The 23,295-nt window shown below is 41.6% G+C and overlaps 1 protein-coding gene across 1 annotated transcript in view; it reads right to left on the bottom strand.

Annotated features, from left to right (window-relative positions):
* Nucleotides 1–5,380: 5,380 nt before the first annotated feature.
* LOC126092626 (post-GPI attachment to proteins factor 2-like) overlaps nt 5,381–23,295 on the bottom strand; it is a 55,951-nt gene continuing 38,036 nt past the window's right edge. Inside the window, exon 4 of the mRNA XM_049908345.1 lies at nt 5,381–6,710. Within this exon, the coding sequence (XP_049764302.1) occupies nt 6,583–6,710 (128 nt within the window). The 3' untranslated portion in view covers nt 5,381–6,582. The remainder of the gene's footprint in view (nt 6,711–23,295) is intronic.

The raw sequence follows: 23,295 nt of genomic DNA, 5'->3' as shown, positions 1-23,295 counted from the left end.
TTCTTTTTGACATTTCTCTGAAAAGTTTGCAATACATCACATCAAGTGCCATAATCTGTGAGACTCAACTGACTGAAACCATACTTCTAAATGCAGCGAGCTCAATAGGCAATGGACTAAGAAGTGATAAACATACTTCTAATTGCAGCTACATGATACAATAGGCAACGGACTAAAAAGTGATAAACTGCTCTCCATGTGGAAGCATTAAGTAGTACTATCCAAAGAACTTAAAAAACCATGCCATGTTCAGTTTGGTTTAATCAAAGAGGATATTGTCTATTCTTTGGGTATGAGCTCATTTGTCCTCCATTTGGTTATGCTACGCATTACTTTAAAACATGCTGTTTCAAAATACATGGGACAGTTAATGAAAAATGGGACAATATACATCCTGTATATATTTTGTTGGGGCTACGGACAACTCAAGCTAAATAAGGCATGATCCCATAAAATACAGGATGTCTGGTCACCCGTGTCTAAACTACTCATCATTCAAATTTCACTTCCATAAATGGTTACACTTCCGACAAATACATTCAGAAAAGACTTCCTAACACTTAAATCAGTATTCAATGTTAACAAATTTCTCCTTTTTCAGCAATGATTTTCTTGCCATTGCCAGTCTGCATCTTATATCCTCTTTGTTTCACACGCCATCAGTTATTTTGCTGTCCAAACAGCAAAACTCGTCTACTACTTTTAGTTTCTCATTTCCTAATCTAGTTCCCTCAGAATCACCTGATTTAATTTGACTACAATCCATTATCCTTGTTTTGCTTTTGTTGGTGGTGGTGTTATAGCCTCCATTCTAGATGCTGTGCAATCTGTTCAACTGTCTTCGAAGTCCTTTGCTGTCTCTGACAGAATTACAATATCATCGGCAAACCTCAAAAGTTTTTACTTCTTCTCCCTGAACTTTAATTACCATTCCAAATTCTTCTTTGGTTTCCTTTGCTGCTTGCTCAATCTACAGGTTAAATAACATCAGGGTTAGGCTACAACCCTGTCTCACTCTCTTTTCAAACCACTGCTTTCCTTTCATTCCCCTTGACTATTATAACTGCCATCTGGTTTCTGTACAATTTGTAAATAGCCTTTCACTCCCTGTATTTTACCCCCTGCTGCCTTCAGAACTTCAAAGACAGTATTCCAGTCAACATTGTCAAAAGATTTCTGCAAGTCTAGAAATGCTGTAAACACACTTGTTTTTCCTTGACCTATCTTCTAAGAGAAGTTGTAGAGTCAGTATTGCCTCACGTGTTCCTACATTTCTCAGGAATCCAAACTGATCTTCCCTGAGGTTAGCTTCCACCAATTTTTCCATTCTTCTGTAAAGAATTCACATTAGTATTTTGCAACGATTACTTGTTAAATTGATAGTTCAGTAACATTCACACCTGTTGGTACTTGCTTTCTTTGCAATTTGAATTATTACATTATTCTTGAAGACTGAGGGTATTTCTCCTGTCTGCAACATCTTGCAGGACAGATGGAATTGTTTTGTCATGGCTGACTCTCCCACAGCTATCATAAGTTCCAACTGAATGTTGTCTACTTGAGGGGCCTTGTCTCAACTTAGATCTTTCACTGCTCTCTCAAATTGTTCTCGCACTATCATGTTTCCCCTCTCATCTTCATCTACATCCTCTTCCCTTTCTATAATAATATTGTCTTCAAGTTTCTATCCATTACATAGTACTTCCTTCCATCTGAGCTCTCGATATTCACACAGCTGCTACTCTTTTCTCAAAAGGCCTCTATAATTTTCCTGTAGGCAGTATCTGTCTTTCCCTTCATGAACTATGCTTCTAAATCTTTACATTGTTCTCAGCCATTCCTGGTTAGCCATTTTGCACCTCCTATCATTCACATTTTTTTATACGTTTGTATTGCCTTTTGCCTGCTTTATTTGCTGCTTTTAATATTGTCTCCTTTTATCAATTAAGTTGATCCTCTGCTGTTGCCTTCACTATTTCGTTTCTCAGAGCTACCTGTTCGCCTTCCACTATATTGCTTTCCCTGCTCCAGTCAATCGTTGCCTAATGCTCCCTCTGAAACTCTCAACAATCTCTTGTTATTTAACTTACTCAGCCCCTCCTCCTTAATTTACTACCTCTTTGCAATTTATCCAGTTTTAATCTACTATTCATAATCAATAAATTGTGGTCAGAGTCCTTATCTGCCCCTGCAAATGTCTTACAATTTAAAACCTGGTTCTGCAATCTCTGTCTTACCATCACATAATCAATCTGAAACCTTCCTGCGTCTCCAGGTCTTTCAAGTACACTACCTTCGTTCACGATTCTTAAACCAACTGTTAGTTATGATTAAGTGATGCTCTGGGCAAAAATCTAGCAGGCAGCTTCATCTGTCATTCCTTTCCACCTAGCCATATGCACCTACTATGTTTCCTTCTCTTCATTTTCCTACAATCTCACCCCAGTCTCATAATGAAAATTTTATCTCCCTTAACTATTCTAATAATTTCTTTTATCTCATCATACATTTCTTCAACCTCTTCATCATCTGCGGAGCTAGTTGGGATATAAACATGTACTACTGTGGTGGGTATGGGCTCAGTGTCTAACTTGGCTACAATAATGCATTCACTATGCTGTTCATAGTAGTTTAATATAATCCAATTTTCTTATTCATTATTAAATCTACTCCTGCATTATCTCTATTTTATTTTGTATTTATAACCCCATATTCACCTGACTATAAGTCCTATTCCTCTTGCCACCGATCTTCACTAATTCCCACTATATCTAACTTCAACCTGTCCATTTTTTCCTTTTAAAATTTCATTTACTTTAGGTGCACTGCCCCAGACGATACTTCCACAAGACAACAGGGAGTGAAAATATGCAAAGTAAGCCAAAATTCTTGTCTTTACATCAGCACAATTGGAGAGACTTCTACGGGCATTACAAGCTAAAATGAGCTTCTTGAATACCTTACCTATGCATTAACATCATTCTCACATGTTATCGAGCTGGACTCCAAGCAATTTTACACCCTGTGCTTCATTGTGTAATCATTAATCTCTACTTCTGGTGCTACAAGGTTGTTATTGTTTGCTTATTTGAAACTGTGTAATATTAGTCTTTGTGAGATTTTAAGATTTAAACTGTTAGCTGTGAAGCTCTTTTTAGGACTGTTCTGCTATCATTTGAGCTGTGTTTGCCAGAGCTGAAGATAGACTCTCGATTAGCATGCTCGTGTCATTGGAAAACTTAACAGTTTTTTAAATACCCTTTAAAGTCATTGGGAGATCATTTATGTATGTTACTCAAGGTAAGAATCTCAATAATGCAGGGAAAGACAGATTGTAATAGGGGTAATGCTGGAGTATGTTTAATAATGAATGAGAAAATAGGATCGTGTAACGAGTACTTCCTTACGCGTGTGTGTGTGAGGGGCAGGGGGGTGGGGGTGTACTCGTGCGTGTATCTCTCTTCACTGATGAAGGCTGTGACCAAAAGCTTTATGTGAGTGTCTTTTAATTGTGCCTGTCTTCAACTTGATGTGTCTTCTTTATGGAAGTAGTAATCTGTATTTTCCTACATTGTTAATTTATTTAAGTTAGAAACAAGACAAGGCCCAAGTGCTGATCCTTACGGAATGCCATGTAATGTTTCCACATTATGGGGTTTCCCCATGCATGAGATGTCTGATGCTGAGACCCTTCTGCTTTCTGTTATGGAGTAAGATTTCATCTAAGTAAGAGGGATACCATTAATGCCATAAGACTTTAGTGTGCTAACAAGGAGACCACACAGCATTTGGATTTTTGTATTTCTTTACATTTATGGTATGTGAACTTAAGAACTCAAATATTAATCATCCAGAGCAGGCCCATGCTACTCTTAAATTTTCTCAAGAAAATGGACTTCTAAGTTTTCTGGCCATGTTTAATACACTGCAATAAGATTGATACTTGCTGTCATGTGGAGGCTCTGGTGCATTCAGACTTTCAAATGAGGGTGCATGTTCCATGAGCATTTCTGTGAAGCAAAAAATAAGATGGAAAAAAATTAATTCGTAGATTTTTTAAAATTTAAACAATTTTAATTCACAATTTTTTATGCGATACATAATTAGATAAAAGATTATTTGCATTTTACATTTAAATGATGTAGGTATTCAAACTGAATGAGGAAAAGAAAAAACAAAAAAGGTAATATAAAAAAGGACTCGATCCTGCGATTGAGTCTCTAGTGCTACCATTTTTTCCACCTTTATGTATTTTACACTTCATGGAACTACTCATAGAACTTCCACCTTCATTTAAAAATTTGAATCCACTGAGAATTGATCCCTGGCTCCCAATAGGGCAGGCAAGCACTCTACTACAGAGCCAAGCTGCTAGGTAAAAAGTTGACCTTACTTTAACATATTAAACATGATCAGAAAACTTCAGTCAATTTTCTCAAAGAAATTGAGAGTTCTATTGAACACCTTTACATGAATGATATGTGAGCTTTGAACTTCATGTACCCTAAACACAGCGTGCATAATAATTGGCAAAAATTCATACAGTTGAAAGTACATGATACTAGAAAAATAAAGTCGGTCAACATGGGCTCAGGCTCTAAAATGCATCCCTTAAGAGCTAAGAGCACTTTTTCAGGAGAAGAGATGTGTTTCACAGTAGTGAAGATGATTTCAACTGTATGTGCTTACACCGTTAACTATGATGATACACCCTATGTAAAAAAATACAAAAATTAAATTGCCATTTGGTCTAAGGGAAAGTAGTGTTGTATGCTCCATTCAAAGGCTTTGATAACGTCACAGAATACCAACAGGAAAACTTTTCTTTTTAGTTGTGCTAGCATTTCACTTGTGAAGTCCTGTATGTTTTGTCAACCCTATACTAAAACCAAACTGAGAAGCAGTCAGCAAGTTTTGCTCAATTAGATGAGTCAGTAGTCTGTCATTAAAAAATCTTGAATATTTTTTGAAAACATCATAAGAAGCAAAATAGCTGTGTAAATAGGGCTAGTTTCTTCCTCTCCAGTTTTATAGATAGGTGTTACTACAACATATTTAAGTCATTCAAGAAATATGTTCCAAGTCATTGACTGATTGCAAAGATAGCCTAAGGGTAATCCTATCAATTCAGCACATCATCTTAATTTTCTACTGGAAATATCATACTAGCCAGAACATGTTACACCTTTTGATGACCTGATGATTTTTTTCCACTGTCATGTTAGCTATGCAACAGTATGTAGCACACACAACAGATTTTACTTTTTTAGCAAACCACCTTGGCCTTACATATAATGACACATACCACAACAGTATTTGTACTGTATTACCTAATAAAGCTTTTTGTTTTGTTTTGATAGATTATTATAGTGATAAAAGATTAACAGAAATAAAGATTTTCTTTATTCACAATTACACATTGTGATATCAACAATAATTTGACAGAAATAAAGACTCTTTGTTCACATTTATACATTGTGAGATAATCTACCACATCTTAGTTCAAGTAAAATTTAAAAATATGTGTTGACATCAAAATTTTTTGTTGTTATATGATGCAGTTGAAACATCAAAGCCTAAGAGACAATGGTGAAAATGTGATCAGAACATGAGATAAACTCTTAAACACACACCTAGTACTCTTGACCTATAAGGCAATATGACACCAGAAGGCTTTTATAAATAAATTATAGTATCAAAATTTGTAGCAGACAGTAAACTTCAAAATGTACTAACCCAAAACATATGTGTAATTCTTGCTCAGCTATTATGGATGTACTATAAGATTTGACAATAATTTACAGTTCTGAGTTGAAGGTGAGACTAGCTTCTACAGGATAGACTGGGGTGTCAGCTACTTTTGCTAGTGGCAAATACTTTTCACAATACCAAAAGGTATCCTTCAATATGAACATTTATCTTTAAGTACCACTGCAAGAGTTACAAAAGTTATTAATTAAAAATATAAAAATATTAGTGTATACATTCAATTACCACAACCATACACAATGGAATCTTCCACACTTTAAAAATATCACCATCACATTTGAGATCAATAAGTATTCAGTCACATTTGTCAAAAGCAGACACGTAATAGTCAGCAGTCACACCTCGGCTTTGGCTTTATGAGCACATGCTCTTTAGGTACAAATTTCATTCAAAATTGTATTGTTGTAGTAATAAATACTTTCTTTCATATAAGGGAGGTTACACTCTAGTTCCCAATACAGTGTGGTCAACTATCATGTAAACATACTGTTGATATGCAGGAAGATAATCTCTTGAATGGATGCCTCTCTCAGATGAAAAATGGCAACACTGGTCATTTGGCAAAGCATCCCTCATCATACTGACTGGAGGAAATGTTGCAGGGCTTGCTGGTACTGGAATCTGTTCTAACGGCAAATCAACAGATAACTGTATGCTGCCCAGTTCATCGTCAATATACAGTGGAGCTTGATGTGACAATTCATGTGGGAAGGCTATTGAACAGGGAACACTTGTGGTATCTACCAAGTTGCCAGTTGCCGGGGTGGACTGCTCTACTTGTTATTGTGTGTGCTCGGTTGGCATCTCATACTGTCAGCTGTGACCGAAGCCAAGTGGTCCCACTTCCAGTGAGCGGTCATGGAAGTCCCAAAATGCAGTCATGTGAAATGCCATGTTGGTGAGTACAACTATGTACTCAAAGAAAGCAAAGATGGAGTACACTGCAATCAAAAATACATCATTAGTGTGGTCATCATATAAAATGGTTTCACTTACTTTTTTATTGTTCATATAATATGACACTCATAAGTTAAATCTATCAGAAAGAGATGACGAATTCTAAAACACTAAATAGAGAACTAAACAGTAAAATCAGACAATAGAAACTCCAAAGTGGAATATTAACAATGTAGGAAAAGACAGATTTCAATTTACCATAAAGCTGATATGTTAGTTGCACACAGGCAAGCTTATAAGACACATTGTAGCTGTGTTGGGAAAGCACCAGAGCTCCAAGTGCTAACAGGAAGCACTGATGTTCAAATCGTTATAGCCATTGACAGCTGGGCCATTGACAGCTGGCTAAAGCCAGAGATAAGTTCCAATGAAATTTCTGCAAGGAACCTAACAGTGTTTCAAAAGTACAGACTAACACAATTGATGCTGGTGTGTTTGTTGCTTTTAGAAGTAGTTTATCTTGTAGCGAAATTGAAGTAGATAGTTCCTGAGAGTTTGCATGGGTAAAGGACATACTTGGCAACCAGAATAAAACAATAATTGGATCCTTTTACCAATCTCTGAACTCAGATAATACAACAGCTGCAATCTTCAAAGAAAACTTGAGTCTAATTTCAAACATGTACCCAACTCATACAATTATAGTTGGTGGTGACTTTAATTTACCCTCGATATTGTGGCAAAAATACATGTTCAGATCTGGAAGTACGCATGAAACATTATCCGAAACTATGCTAAATGCATTCTGAAAATTTTTTTGAGCTGATAGTAAATGGTTGTGAAAACTCATTTGACCTCTTAGCAATAAATAATTCTGAGCTAATAACAAACATCAAAACAGATACAGGGATTAATGAGCACAGGGTTGCCATAGTGAGGCCGAATATTGTAACCCCCAAACCCTCCAAAAATAGACAAAAAGTACATCTATTCAAAAAAGCAGATAAAAATTCACTTGATGCCTTCCTGAGAGACAATCTCCACTACTTCCAAATTAATAAATTAATAATATACATGAAACCAGATGTGGCTTGAATTCAAAGAAATAGTTTTGACAGCAGTTGAGAGACTTACACAAGATTAATTAAATGATGGACCTGATCCCCCTTGGCACACAAAAAAGGGCCAGAACACTGTTACTGAAACAATGAAAAAAGGCATGTCAAATTTAAATGAACACAAAGTCTCCAAGATTGGCAATCTTTTACAGATGCTCAAAATTTAGTTTGGAGTTCAATGTGAGATGATTATAACAGTTTCCACAATGAAACTTTGTCTTTAAACCTGGCACAAAATCCAAAGAAATTCTGGTTGTATGTAAAGTATACCAGGGGCAAGACACAATCAATGCCTTCTCTGCATGATAGCAATGTAAATACTATCAACGACAGTTCCGCCAAAGCAGAGTTAAAAAACACAGCCTTCCAAAATTCTTTCACCAAAGATGACAAGATAAATATTCCAGAATTCAAATCAATAACTGCTGCCAACATGAGTAACTTTGAAGTAGATATCCTCAGCAACTTAAATCACTTACTAAAAGCAAATCTTCTGGCCCAGACTTTATACCAATTATGTTCATTTTAGAGTATGCTAATGCAACAGCTCCATCCTTAACAATCACTCGATGAAAGATCCGAAGTCTTCCAAAAGACTGGAAAGTTGCACAGATCACAACAATATTCAAGAAAGGTAGTAGCAGTAACCCGCGAAATTATAGGCCCATATCATTAATGTCGATATGCAGCAGAATTTTGGAACATATATTGTGTTCAAAAATTTATGAATTACCTCGATGAGAATGGTCTATTGACACACACTCAATATGGATTAGGAAACATTGTTCTTATGAAACACAACTAGCTCTTTACCCGCATGAAGTGTTGAGTGCTACTGACAAGAGATTTCAAAATGATTACGTATTTCTAGATTTGCAGAAGGCTTTTGACACAGTACCACACAAGCAGCTTGTAGTGAAATTTCGTGCTAATCGAACATGGTCTCAGTTATGTGACTGGATTCATTATTTCCTGTCAGAAACATCACAGTTTCTAGTAACTGACAGAAAGTAATCGAGTAAAAAAGAAGTTATTTCTGGCATTCCCCAAGGTGGTGTTATAGGCCCTCCGCTGTTCCTTATCTATATAATTTAGGAGACAATCTGAGCCACTACCTTAGGTTGTTTGCAGATGATGCTGTCATTTAACATGTAGTAAAGTCATCATATGATCAAAACAACTGCAAAACAATTTAGAAAAGATATCTGTGTGGTGTAAAAATTGGCAATTGAGTGCTAAAAGGAATCCATTAAACTGTGGTTACATGATAAATCAGTCAAATGTAAAGACCGTAAATTCAACTAAATACCTAGGAATTACAATTACAAACAAATTAAATTGGAAAGAACACAGAAAATGTTGTGTGGTAGACAAACCTCATACTCATTTAATTGGTAGAACACTTAGAAAATGTAACAGATCTACAGATCTACTAAAGAGACTGCCTACACTACAATTTTCTGTTCTCTTTTGGAGTACTGGGGCACAGTGTGGGATCCTTACCAGATAGGATTAACAGAGAACATGGAGAAAGTTCAAAGAAGAGCAGCAAGTTTTGTATTATCGCAAAACAGGTGAGAAAGTGTCACTGACATACGAGGTGCGGCTAGAAAAAAAACCGGGCTGATGCTGGAAAAAACATTTATTTACAATTATTTACAATTTCATGTTATCTCCTTCAATGTACTCTCCTCCTTGGTCTCTACACCACTCCATACGAATTTTCCAGTGTGCATAGCAATGCTGCAGATCATTTTCGGTAAGTCCCTACATTACTTCCGTCGCTTTTTCTTTTACTGCTTCAACAGTCTCAAATCTAGTTCCTTTCAAAGCTGACTTGACTTTAGGGAAAAGAAAAAAGTCACAGGGGGCCAAATCAGGTGAGTAGGGTGGATGATCTAAGATGGGAATGTTGTGTTTTGCCAAAAACGTCTTCACTGACAACGCACTGTGAGCTGGGGCATTGTCTTGGTAAAGGATCCACGACTTTTTTCTCCACAAATCGTTCCGTTTTCTCCGTACTCGCTCACGTAGGGTAGCCAGGACGCTAATGTAGTAATGCTGATTCACTGTTTGTCCCTCTGGTACCCAATCAATGTGCACAATCCCTTTGATGTCAAAAAAAAAAAAAAAAACAATCATCATTGCCTTGAATTTCGATTTTGACATTCGTGCTTTTTTTTGTCGTGGAGAACCAGGAGTTTTCCAATGCATCGATTGGCGTTTAGTTTCGGGATCGTAAGTAAAAAACCACGATTCATCGCAAGTAATAACATTTTGTAAGAAGGTGGGATCACTTTCAATGTTTTCCAGGATGTCAGAACAAATCATTTTTCGGCGTTCCTTCTGTTCAATTGTGAGACACATTGGAACCATTTTTGAACACACTTTGTTCATGTTGAAACTTTCATGAAGAATCTGCCTAACACTTTCCTTGTCAACTGCTGTTAACTCAAGACACTGCTCTGATTGTTAAACGGCGATCTTGTCGAACAAGTTTACCGATTTTTTCAATGTTTGCATCAGTTTTTGCTGACAATGGTCTGCCAGTGCGAGTGTCATCACTGGTGTCTTCGCGGCCATCTTTAAATCGTTTAAACCACTCAAACACTTGTGTTCCCGATAAACAATCATCGCTGTACACTTGTTGTAACATTACAAACGTTTCACTTGCAGATTTTCCTAGTTTGAAACAAAATTTGATGTTAACACGCTGTTCTTTCTGTACACTCAACATTTTCCGACGCACAGACAAAACGTCAACTACTTAAAACAGATGCCACGGGCAGACTGAGTGCAGGAGGCAGATGAAACTCGAGCAGTAGGCAGAGCGAGAGTCACGTGACAGGCCACGCGACTTTCAGCCTTATTGCATTCGTTTTATTGTTTCACCAGTACTAGTCCGTTTTTTTTCTAGCCACACCTCGTAATATGGGATATGGAGTGAACATAATTAAAACAAAGGTGTTTTTCATTGCGGCAGAATATTCTCACAAAATGTCAATCACCAACTTGCCCCTCCAAATGCAAGAATATTTTGCTGACACTTACCTATATAGGGAGAAATGATCATCATAATAAAATAAGGGAAGTCAGAGCTCGCACAGATATAGGTGTTCACTTTTTCCACACATTGTAAGACTGGAATAATAAAGAATTATGGGAATAATATAGAATGATTGGAATAATATAGAATTATTGTGAAGGTGGTTCAACGAACCCCCTGCCAGGCACTTAAGAGTGATTTGCAGAGCATTGATGTAGATTGATGTAGACGTAGATACACATATGCTTTTGGCAACAGCCTTCATCAGAAAAACAAGGAGCACAGTGTCTGGAGGTTAGGGGGCAGTGAGGTGGGGGAACAGAATGAGGAGATGATAGGACAGACGGGGTAGAAACTGTTGGGTGGAGGGTGTGGGGACAGTACGTTACCGTAGGTTGAGGCCAGGATAATTATGGGAGTAGAGAATGTGTTGTAAGGATAACCCCAATCTGCACATTTAAGAAAAGCTGGTGGTGGAGTCGAGGATCCAGATGGGTTGGGTAGTGAAGCAGCAATTGAAATCTAGCATATTATGTTCAGCTGCACAGTGTGCCACAAGATGGTCTACTTTGATCTTGGCTACAATTGAAGAGTGGCCATTCACCCTAGTGAGCAACTGGTTGGTAGTCATACCAATATAGAAAGCTGTGCAATGATTACAGCAGAGCTAGTAAATGATGTGGCTGCTTTCACAGGTGGTCCGACCTCCGATGGTGTGGGATAAACCCATGACAAGACTGGAGTAGGAAGTGTTGGGTGTGAGGATTGGGCAGGTCATTAGCCTGAGTCTCCCCTAGGGATAGGATCCTTGTGGCAAGGGATTCGGATTGGGAGTGGGTGTGGTATAGGGGTGGACTAAGATGATGTGGAGGCTGGGTAGGTGGCAGAGCACCACTTTAGGAGGGGTGGGAAGGATCACAGGTAGGATATTCCTCATTTCATGGCATGGCGATATGTATCAAACCCCTGGCGAGGGATGTGGTTCAGTTGTCCCAGTATGAGGTGGAATTCCACTCCTTTGCTGCTGGTTCCTGGGGCTGGTTGGAAGAAAGGCGGAGATTTGTCTGCTGAATAGGTCCAGGGGATATTGCCTGTCTGTGAAGGCCTTGGTGAGACCCTTAGCATACTGGACATGGGGACTCATTACTGCATATATGCCATCTCCTGCTGTCCAGGCTGTATGGGATGGATTTTTTTATGTGAAGGCGTTGACAACTGTCGAAATGCAGGTACTGTTGGAGGTTGGTGGGTTTAATGTGGACAGAGGTGCAGATGGAACCATCTACCATCGTGCCCCAAAATGGGGGACATCCTGCCTCAGATCCTTCCCACCCCTCCTAAAGTGGTGTTCTTACACCCACCCAATCTCCACAAATTCTAGTCCATCCCTATGCCATACCCAATTTGAACCCCTTGCCACAAGGATTCTATTCCTGTTGTATGATTACCACTCACTTGTCCACTAGCATGAACAGCCACTGCCAAACTGCAGACAAGAAAAAAAGTAGACCACTCTGTGGTACAACAAGCAACTGAACGTAACATGCTTGATTTCAATGGATGCTTTCCAAGCCATCTGGATCCTCCCCTCCACCACCAGCTTTTCTGAACTGTGAAGATGGGAGTTATACTTACAACACATTCTTTCCTCCTGTAATTGTCCCAGACTCAACCTATGGTAACATGCTGTCCCCACACCCTCCACCCAATAGTTTCCACCCTCTCTGTCCTATCACCTCCTTCCCATTCTCGTTTCCCATCCTGGGTTCTGTCGCCCCTGCCAACACACCTGCCCATCTTTCCCCAGTCCTCTCCTTTTTCTTTCTGTTTTCCCCACCTCCCTGCCCCACAACCTCTTGACGCTGTGCCTGTTGGCATTCTAATCCCTGCAGAACCTGCTAGACAGCACTCCTCTCTCTCTCTCTCTCTCTCTCTCTCTCTCTCTCTCTCTCTCTCTCTCTCACCCATACACTCCTATCCCTTTCCCTTCTCTGCCCCCTCCAGATTGCCGCTTCCCTTTCTATGTGATAGTTGCACTCTGGTCCCACTGCCGGGGCTGGCGGTCGTGTATTTGTGAGGTGTGTTTACTACAAGTGAATAATGGCGTGTGTTTCTCTTTATTTTTTTGATGAAGGCTGTGACCGAAAGCTTATGTGTAAGTGCCTTTTAATCATGCCTGTGTACAATTTAATGTGCAATCCCATCTTTACCTGCATTGTTGAATTAAACAGTAACTACGAGTCAACCTGGAGATACAATAATACATCCGTTCAGTATTAGTCTTCAGTTTCACTGCGCCAGATGCAGTACACACAGGTTTGGTATTTCTTTATTCTTCTTGAGGTTTTAAATTCACTACTAACTGGGCCTTGTCCTTGGATAAGTTTTTTTAATTATTTTATTAACCCTTTCAGACCCGATTTTTTTTTTACTTATTAAAAAAATATCTGACGTCATTTTTACATTCAGGTGACTCTCCTGACAACATTTTTCTAAGAAAAAATTTCACCTGATCTCTAGTTTTCTAGATATTTAATGTACACAATTGTGTTCATCAGGTCTCGAGCTTCATGTCATACATTACGGAAGTTAACACTATGGGTCAAGTATGCCACTCTTTATTTCCCTTTAAAACAAAAGAAACAATAAAAATAATTCCAAATTACAGTTCTTATTTAAACAACAATGGTCAAAACATTGATTTTAAAGTTTTGCATGAAACTGCAAAAAAAATTTCTGTCCTTTTGGAGACATAAATGTACTTTACATTTTCTGCACTGAATTCTAGAACGCCCTGTACAATTTGGAAATTTGCAGTGAATTGGAGCTCCTACATCATGCAAAGGCAAATGATCAATGGAATCAAACTGTATCTCTGTAGCTGCTCATAATTCTTCTCTTCTTCTTGGTATGACTCTCATGTCTGAAGCCAGTTCTTTGTCAGACAGACGCCCCCACTTCTTTTCAGTCACTTTCTTCTGGCACAGTATCAATCCATCTGCTATCCTGATATGAAAGGAAAGAAGGTCCATTTGCTTCTTCTTTTGGATAGACAGGTTGTCTGCATCTTGTCTGTATGCCAACCAACTTTGCACGATGGCAAAGTCAACAGCATGAAAAATCATATGGAAAGCCCATTTTCGAGATCTGATGAAAACTCTGTAGTAGCTTGTCAATTGATCAAATAGTTCCACACCATCCATTGCATGATTATATCTTCTCACTATTTCAGGTCTTTCTACTGTCGCATATTTATGGTGTTTTTTGTCCCAACACTCAACGTTATCCACTGAGCCTTTACCAACAAAGTTTCAACACAATACAACTGGCCTATAGTCTAACCACTTACACATGGTAATGTCATCAGCACTGGTGATTTCTTCCCAGTAACCTCTGGTTTGTTTCATTATTGTTTTATCATCTGAAAAAGGCAAGTTCTTTCTAGATCTGTTTTGATGGACAGTACCTGATGCATTGATATCTTGATACAAAAGGAAATCTTGCACTATTCCACACTTTTCACATGAAGACTTTGATTCCCCATGGACTTGGTTTCCCTTTGACATACTGCTTTGCAGAAAACTTCCCAGTGAAAGGAATATTTCATTCACTGACACCAACATTCTCTTCTATAGGTAGTTCACTGCAGCATTTTCGAATGGCTGAGTAAATTGGCCTGAATTTGTAAAATTTATACTTATTTTCAGGTGGCTTTTCCAGATTGTTCACCAAGTGTAAATTTGTTCATAATTCTAAAAATCTGTCTCGTGACATGTTTTCCCAAAATACATTTACCTTCATGCTTGTATCCCAATACATTTATAATCTGGAAATTTCAATGTGCCAGTCAATATATGCAAACCAAATAGCATCTCTTATGCTTGAGGAGTTGTCTGCTTGAATGAGGTTTTGTCTCGTTGTAATGCATAAATATGAGTATGTGGTGCCATGCTAGTGAACAAATCATCTGGCATATATCTTTTGAAGTATTGCATTGTATTTAGAACACAAGAGAGAATCTTCGAAATTTGGAGCTTGGTATGTTTCTGCAATGGTACTTAGAGGCTTGCGTTTCCATTTTATGGATTCTTTAGGTGTCACCATCATGTTGTCACACAGGTTATTCAATTCTGGGTTGTTTTCATTGCATAAGAAGTTAATTTCATCATCCACCACCTCTCCATCATCTTCATATTCAGATATGGTGTCGCCCACTTTATTTGCTCCAACACGTCTTGCTATTTGTGGAGCCTGTCTTTCAATAAGTGGTACACTGTCATCCTCATCTACTCTCAAACTAATGTCAGAAACGCCACCATTTTCAATTATGTCCATAATCAAGTCCCAATCTTTCTCCACAGAAAGATATTCCTTATCCATATTTGAAAGACAAAAGCCAGCAATATAAAATAAAATCATATATACAGGTCAGTTATTCTCCTTTCTTGCTGCTGATACTGAAATTAATTGAAATATTTCCATACATAACTACCATAGCCATGCAAATATAGCTGACACACATTTTAGGTTATTTTTCTTATTTTACACCATTAAGGACCTGTTGTACACAAATGTGTACATTAGTCTTACCTGATACATAACAAATATGAAGTGAATAAAATTGCTGAAAATTCCACTGAAAGAATGTCTAATGTTTCCAAAAGAAGGAAATCACACAAAACATTCATAAACAAAACCCACAACATGACTATTATAGCAATAAAGTCAATGAGTAATGGCTTCCCACAGAGAGACAACACCAGAAAGTATATTTTGCTATGTGGTTCACAGACTGATCACAAGAGAGCAGCAGCTGCTGGAGCATGGCTAAAAGAAACATACACAAATGTGAAAAGTGGGTTTGGATGCACCTGACATTTCTTGTCAGCGAAATATTAGTGAACAAACTTTATGTACACAATTGTGACCACCAGGTCTGAAAGGGTTAAAATGAATGACTTTTCTGGTCTGTGGCTTGCTTGTAAAAACTGGTTAATTTTAAACTGCTTTGTAATGAGCAGTTAGTAATCACAGCTATTGACAAGAATGCTATGGCTACATAAAAGACAGAGGTATTATATGTACAGTGTATCATCATGTTCAATGCACATTAGCGATTGCTAGTAAGCAACTGTTCATTTTCAGCAAGAACAGCCACTGCCAAACTGTGGCCAAGAGCAAAGTAGATCACCCTGTGGCACAACATGCAGCTGAACATAATGTGCTTGCTTTCAATGGGTATTTCCCACGCCATCTGGATCGTCCCCTCCACCATCAGCTTTTCTGAATTGTGAAGATAGGAGTCATCCTTACAAAACATTCTCGACTCCTGTAATTATCCTGGCCTCAACCTGCAGTAACATGCTGTCTCCACACCCTCCAGATTGTGGGTGGTGATAATGCAGTTCTTCAGATTTGATTGTGCAGCAAAGCATTGCCTTCTGATGTAGGCTGCTGTTTTATTCTTAAAGTATTGCTGAGTGGCTGGAAGGCTGTTCAACAGTATCTCTATAAAATTCTACTGCTCAGTCTATACTTATTTTACAGCTAGTCTGTAATGAGGGTGTCAGAAGTAGGTCTAGAGATGCTGAACAAGGGAGGCAGACGCCCAGAAAAACTCAAACAAATACACTCGTACACCTTACTAGCAGGTCTGAGGTGCCACCTTCAACTGAAAATAAAGGTGAGCCAGTGGGATACTCTACACTTGTAGAGAAGTGTCAAATTGTAAGGAACCAAATGGTGCTGTTGCCACAGCACCTTGTTCTGGACATTATCTGCCACAGTCAACAATCCATGTTGACACGGCACCCCCAGGAGCAGCAAGCCACTTCCACACTTCAGCCTGATCCATGAGGCTGTGACTGAGTTCTTGAACACTGACCATCCTTTGAGAAGCTTCCACATGATGGTAGAATGCAGCAGTGGTACTTCTTGTGTGTGATCAGCTTATAGACAGCGGTATTTTTACCACCCCCCTACCTGACCACCCTCCCCCCATCTCTTGGGGCCAGCCAGTCATCTTCAGACTGCTGGGCTATGTTACGATCCCCCACCTTGTGTCATAAGCTGCCATGGAGACAACGATGTACCTATGACGCAGCTACTACAACAGTCACTATGCCTGGAAGCCTCGACTGCTGCCCAACTGTCAGGCTCTTGCCAGCCTTCCTCTCCGCCACCATCATGGACCTACCTGCAGTGATTTAGCCATCTTCACACGTTCCACTGCTTAAAAATGGGGTCTCCTCAGCCTGGTGCCACTGGAGCCTCACACAATCGTTCATCCTCTGGTGTGGAGTTTGGGGTATTGGGTCGCCCTGCCATCACTAAGCTGCCTTCTCCAAGACAACAGCAGATGGTTGGTTGATTGGGGTTGCAGGGACCAAACAGCAAGGTCATCAGTCCCTTGTTTCAAAGGTGGTCCATTCAGACAGATTTGCATCTCAGAAGAGTCGTAACGAATGGTGAAACAAAAGGAGAGAAGTCGGCAAGCGGGCAAGTTCCAGGCTATGCTAGAGGCAGGAAATATCCCACCTCTGATGCAGTACAGGCAAGACCACCTGCTATTCAAAAGTGTTCAACTACTAGAATGTAAAAATGCATAGTGTAAAAGGAGACTAACCAAATTTAAAAGTGATAAAAACAGAGTAAAAGGGAGAGAAAAGAGGATCTTGGCCAGGGATGGGAGCAGGAATCTCCAAACATAGATTACAGTGCGAGACACCTCAACCCTCACCGCCCTGCCCCTACTCCAGAGGGAGATTAAAAACCTTAGAACAGAAAATAAAAACCACTTTCACGGAGGAAACTGAGAACCAGGTCAACCATCTGGGAATTGTCTGCCAATATTAAAGGTAAAGTGCGGGGAAGTCTGTACTTAGTACGCAGAACCAAAAGAAGGGGGCATTCCACCAAAATGTGGGCTACTGACTGGAAAGCTCCACAACCACAAAGTAGGGGTGGCTCATTAAGCAAAAGAAAACCATGGGTCAGCCTGGTATGGCCGATGCGGAGACAACACAGGATGGTCGAGTCTTTCGGGAGAGGCGGAAGGAAGAACACCATGGGACAGGTGTCACCTTAATCGCACAAAGTTTATTAGACAGGGAGGTAGCCTCCCAAGAGTTGGCCCACGATTGTGCTAAGTGGGATTTGATATGAAGCCGTAAATCCACCACAGGAGGGGTTACAGAGAAGGGGGGGGGGGGGGGGGGTTTAAGTGACTGCTCCCCCAGCCAAACGATCAGCAAGCTCATTACCTGAGATACCCACAAGGCCAGGAAGTCAACGGAACAAGCAGCATGGTGAAGATCAGTGAGACGGTCAGGATGGCCGAGACCAAGGGATGCTGGGAAAAACACTGGCCAATAGCCTGAAGGCCACTCACTGAGTCCAGACATAACAAAACACGGTTGAGTTGGGACTGTTTAATAAAGGTAAGGGCCCGGGAAATTGCCATCAATTCTGCAGTAAACACCCCAAATGCAGTTGGCAGGAGATGATTTTCCATGACAACAGAGGACGTGACCACTTGGTCAGCAGATTTAGAGCCACTAGTGTAAAAAACAACAGCATCCCAAAACTCCCATAAAATTCGGCAGATAAAATAACAGAACACCATCGGGGGAACGGAATCTTTCGGACCTCGACAGAGATCCATCCAAATCCGGGGCCGAGGAACTAATCAAGGGGGGGGGGGGGTGTTGGGGAGGGAATGTGGGAGATGTGGGAGACAGGACAAAGAAGGAAGCTGAAAAACACGTCAAAGAGATGCATGGCGGAGCCCAACCAGTAAACACGCCCGTGGGCGGGAATCAGGTGGGCGACGTCTTTGGTCTGGAAATAGGAGAGAATAGGAAGGATGAGTGGGAGAGGAATGGACAGCTACTGCATAAGAAACCAGATGCCGGGACCGCTGAACAGAAAAGGGGGGGGGGGGGATACCAGCTTCAACCAAGAGAATATCAACAGGGCTAGTAGGTAAGGCACCGATGGCCAAACAGATACCACGATGGTGGACCGAATCCAGGAGGAGCAGTGTGTAAGGAGCAGTCGAACCATAAACTTGACAACCATAGTCCAAGCGAGACAGCACTAAAGCCTGATAAAAGTGGAGAAGAGTGGAATGAGCCACACTTCAAGAGGCGTGGGCAAGAAAGCGAAGGACATTGAGTTTACGGAAACACCCTATCCTCAGAAGTCTGATATGAGACAGCAAAGTGATCTTTTTGCCAAAAAGAATACCCAGGATATGAAACTGTGGGACCACAGGTAATTGTTGTGCATCGAGGTAGAGCTCTGGATCGGGGTGGACCTTAGTACGGTGACAGAAGTGGACCACCCGCGATTTTAAACGAGAGAATTGAAACCCATGTGAGAGGGTCCACGCAGAGGCATGCCATACGGCACCCTGGAGCTGCCGCTCTGCAGAGGCCATCAAAGAGGAACTAACCCAAATGCAGAAACCATCCACATACAGAGCAGGGGGTGACCAAATGACCGACAGAGGCCACAAGTCCATCTATAGCAATGAGGAAAAGAAGTACACTCAATACGGAACCCCATGGCATGCCATTCTCCTGGGTCCATGGAGAACTAAAAACAGTACCAACCTGAACCCTGAATGACCGATGGAACAGGAATTGGCGAATAAAAATCAGGAGGGAGCCCCGAACACCCCACTCATGAAGTGTAAGTAATGTATGATGGCCCCAAACCATGTCATAGGTCTTGCATAGGTCGAAAAATACTGCAACCAAATGGTGGCACTGGGAAAATGCCTGCCGAGCTTTGGATTCCAAGCAAAGCAAATGATCGATTGGAGACCGTCTCTCTCGGAAGCCACACTGGTAAGGGGACAATAGATCCGGAGATTCGAGGACCCAATTGAGCCAACGGGCTACCATTCGTTCAAGTAACTTGCAAACAACGTTTGTCAGATTAACTGGCGAATAGCTTTTGACAAACAGGGGGTTCTTACCAGGCTTGAGGACGGGAACCGTGATGTTATCCCTCCATTGAGAAGGAAAGTCACCCTGGTGCCAAATACAGTTAAGCACCCAGATAAGATGTTGTCGTCGTAGAGCACCAAGATGTTGAAGCAATTGGTTATGAATGGAGTCTGCGCCAGGGGCCGTATCATGAGGGGAAGAAGAAAGTGCGGAAAGAAGTTCCCATTCGGTAAAAGGTTCATTGTAAGATTCTGACTGACAAGGGGTAAAACATAAGGCGGAAGCTTTGGCCCGCTGTTTCTGGTGAAGGAAAGCAGCTGAACAGGAGGTTAATGCTGATGCTGTTGCAAAATGGGTCGCAAGACGTTCCGTGAGAATCAATGGGTCTGTGCAAAGGCCATCCAGGAGGGCAAGGGCTGGGAGGGTAGACTGCCAATGGCAACCTTGGAGAGACTGAAATGTAGCCCATACCCGTGACATAGGACAGTAGAAACGAGGGAAGAAACAAAGCGTTCCCAACACACCCGTTTGCTCTGTTTGATTACGTAACGGGCTTTGGTGTGAAGGCGTTTAAAGGTAATAAGAATGGCAGTGGATAGGTGCCTCTTAAGGTGTTGCAAAGCTCGACGGCGATCACAGACGGCAATGGCAATGGCCGTACTCCACCACAGGACTTGCCGGTGGTGAAATGGTCCAGATGAGTGTGGAATAGCAAGGCTAGCAGCATGAACAATCACATCAGACACGTCATGTAGGTCGGCATCAATACAATCCAACAAACAGGGAAAAAAAAATGACCTGTGCTGTATATAGAGGCCAATCAGCACGTTGAAAAGACCAACGAGGTAACCTGTCCATCGGGGAGCAGGAAGGGAGTGAGAGAATCAATGGGAAGTGATCACTATCGCAAAAGTAGTCATGTGGCGACCAGTGTAATGAAGGGAGGAGGGAGGGAGAAGAAAGAGAAAGATCAATGGCAGAAAAGGTACCATGACTGGCACTGAAATGAGTAGAGGAGCCATCATTAAGAAGGCACAAGTCTTAGTCTGCAAGAAACTGGCCTATGAGAAGACCCCGACCAGATGGAAATGCACTGCCCCACAAGGGATGATGAGGATTAAAATCCCCGAGAAGGAGGGAGGGAGGAGGAAGTTGCTGAAGAAGAGCAGTTAAGGCAGCACGTGTATGAGTTCTGTCAGGAGGGAGATAAAGATTGCAAACTGTGACCCCAGAGTCCAGGTGAACCCTAACAGCAACTGCTTCCAATGTAGTTTGGAGAGGAATCCACATGCTAGCAACATCCGTATGGACCAACATACAAACGCCACCAGAGACCCGTAGGAGGCAGACCCGATTTAGACAGAAAGCACATAACCCACGGAGGGTCGGTGAGTGATCATCAGTAAAATGAGAGATTCCTGTAGAACCATACAAGCTGCAGAGTAAAACAAAATAAGGGATTTCAACTCTAGAAGGTGACTGTAATATCCATTACAATTCCACCGAATAACCACAAAATGATGATTCAAATGGGGGGTGAACAGGCTAAAGCCACTCATGCTGCCAGGTCACCATCCATCACTGACAAGGAGAGGGCGACATCCACGAACAGCAGGTCAGAGGCAGGTTGCGAAGGTGGGGATGGGACCTCTGACAACACCAGAGGCTCCTTGCCCCGGGACTTACGTTTCTTCTTCTTTTCTGTTTGAGATCAAGGAGGGCTATGCTGCAAAAAGGAGGCAGCTGCAGCAAGATCTGGAACAGAAAGAGAGCGGATCTGGGAGCCCACAGACCGTGGTTCTCACGGTTGTTGGGTGGCAGCAGACCTTTGGCCTGGAAGGTGCCAGAAAGGGGAGTCCTGGAAGGGGCACCCTTGAATGGCAAATACCGAAGAAGTGGGACACTTCTCTGGCTGGGGAGGGGAGCAGCTCCCAGACGGGAGGGTGTGGGAACTGCAGGGGAGGGGAGGAGGGGAAGAGTTTGGGACTGGGTTAAGGAAGGGGGAAGAAGGGGTGAAGATGTAACTAAAGCATAGCTGGACATCATTGACACAGGATAATGACTTCATACTTCTTACGAGCCTCAGTGTAGGTTAGACGATCAAGGGACTTATACTCCTGTATCTTCTTTTCCTTCTTGTAAGCTTGGCAATCCGGTGCACATGGAGAATGATTGCCATGACAATTAACACACACAGCAGGGGGAACACAGGAACTCCCCTCATGGAGTGGACATCCACGGTCACAACAGAGAGGGGTCTGCAAACAGTGGGAAAATGTGGCCAAAACGCAAGCACTTAAAACATCTCATAGGTGGTGGGATGTATGGCTTCACATCACATCAATAAACCATAATCTCGACCTCTTCAGGGAGGGTACCAACTTCAAAGGCCAGGATAAAGGCACCAGTATCAATGCAATTATCCTTCGGGCCCTTCTGAACGTGCCGAACAAGGTGAACACCCCGCCATCCTAGATTGTCCCTAAGTTCCTCATCAGTATAAAGGATGAGGTCCCTGTGAAAAATTACACCTTGAACTATATTCAAAGACTGGTGGGGGGTAATGGACACAGGAATTGTGCCAAGATGGTCACAGGCACGAAGGGCTGCAGACTGGGCAGCTGAAGCAGTTTTGATCAACAACAAACCCGACCGCACCTTGTTCAGAGAGTCCACTTCACCAAACTTGTCTTCAATGTGTTCCACAAAAAAATAAAGGTTTAGTATTGGTGAAAGTATCCCCATCAGTCCTGGTGCAAACCAGATAGTGGGGGAAAGGTTTTGCCCCTAGCCGATGAGCCTGACCCTCCTCCCAAGTGGTAGCCATGGAATGGAAGGCTGAAGGGGCAGAAGAAGCAGCACTAAAAGTATCATTTCCATGCAAAGAGACGGCTGTAGAAGAACGGCCAGAGTTCTGGACCCGTATGTGTTTCATTTGCATAGCGTCCGCCCTGGTACCACCCACTCCAATCAGGGGCTCTCCCCATGGGCGCCACCCAGCCACAGAAAGGGCTGTCTGGCACGGCAGCCATTGCCTGGAGTTCCGATGCACCAGGATGACAAGCAACCACTCCTAGGCTTACATGAGGTGGTCACAGTTCACGTATCAGAAGAGTGATCCCTGTGGTTTCAGGGGGCTCAACCAAAAGGGAACAGAGTGACCCCACCACACAGGCTGGCTACCATGCTGGCTACCTAACATCAGACTATGACATGAAGGAAAAGATGGAAGGAACTAGGAGCACACACACTGTAGACACTAGGTAAGGTGCTCTTCCCCAGATGGCTCACACTATGGAATAGAAATTTAGTAATGGAGGTCAAACCCCAGAGGGGGACCAGAGAATGCCAAAAGGATGAGGTAATTACTCAACGAAACCAAACTGCAAAGCCAACATAACCAGAAGGATAGCGAGCCAGTCGTTGCTGCTTTAAATGACATTGATTCTGACAGGGGGAAAATTACAGAAGCTTTGAAGGAGGTAGAGCAGACCAAAGGTAAATCCCAGTT

Source organism: Schistocerca cancellata, chromosome 7 (genome assembly GCF_023864275.1).
Source record: "Schistocerca cancellata isolate TAMUIC-IGC-003103 chromosome 7, iqSchCanc2.1, whole genome shotgun sequence".
In the NCBI taxonomy this organism is placed as follows: Eukaryota; Metazoa; Arthropoda; class Insecta; order Orthoptera; family Acrididae; genus Schistocerca; species Schistocerca cancellata.
Note: the sequence above shows the minus strand (reverse complement) of the source record. Positions and strands in the feature narration are given on the sequence as shown.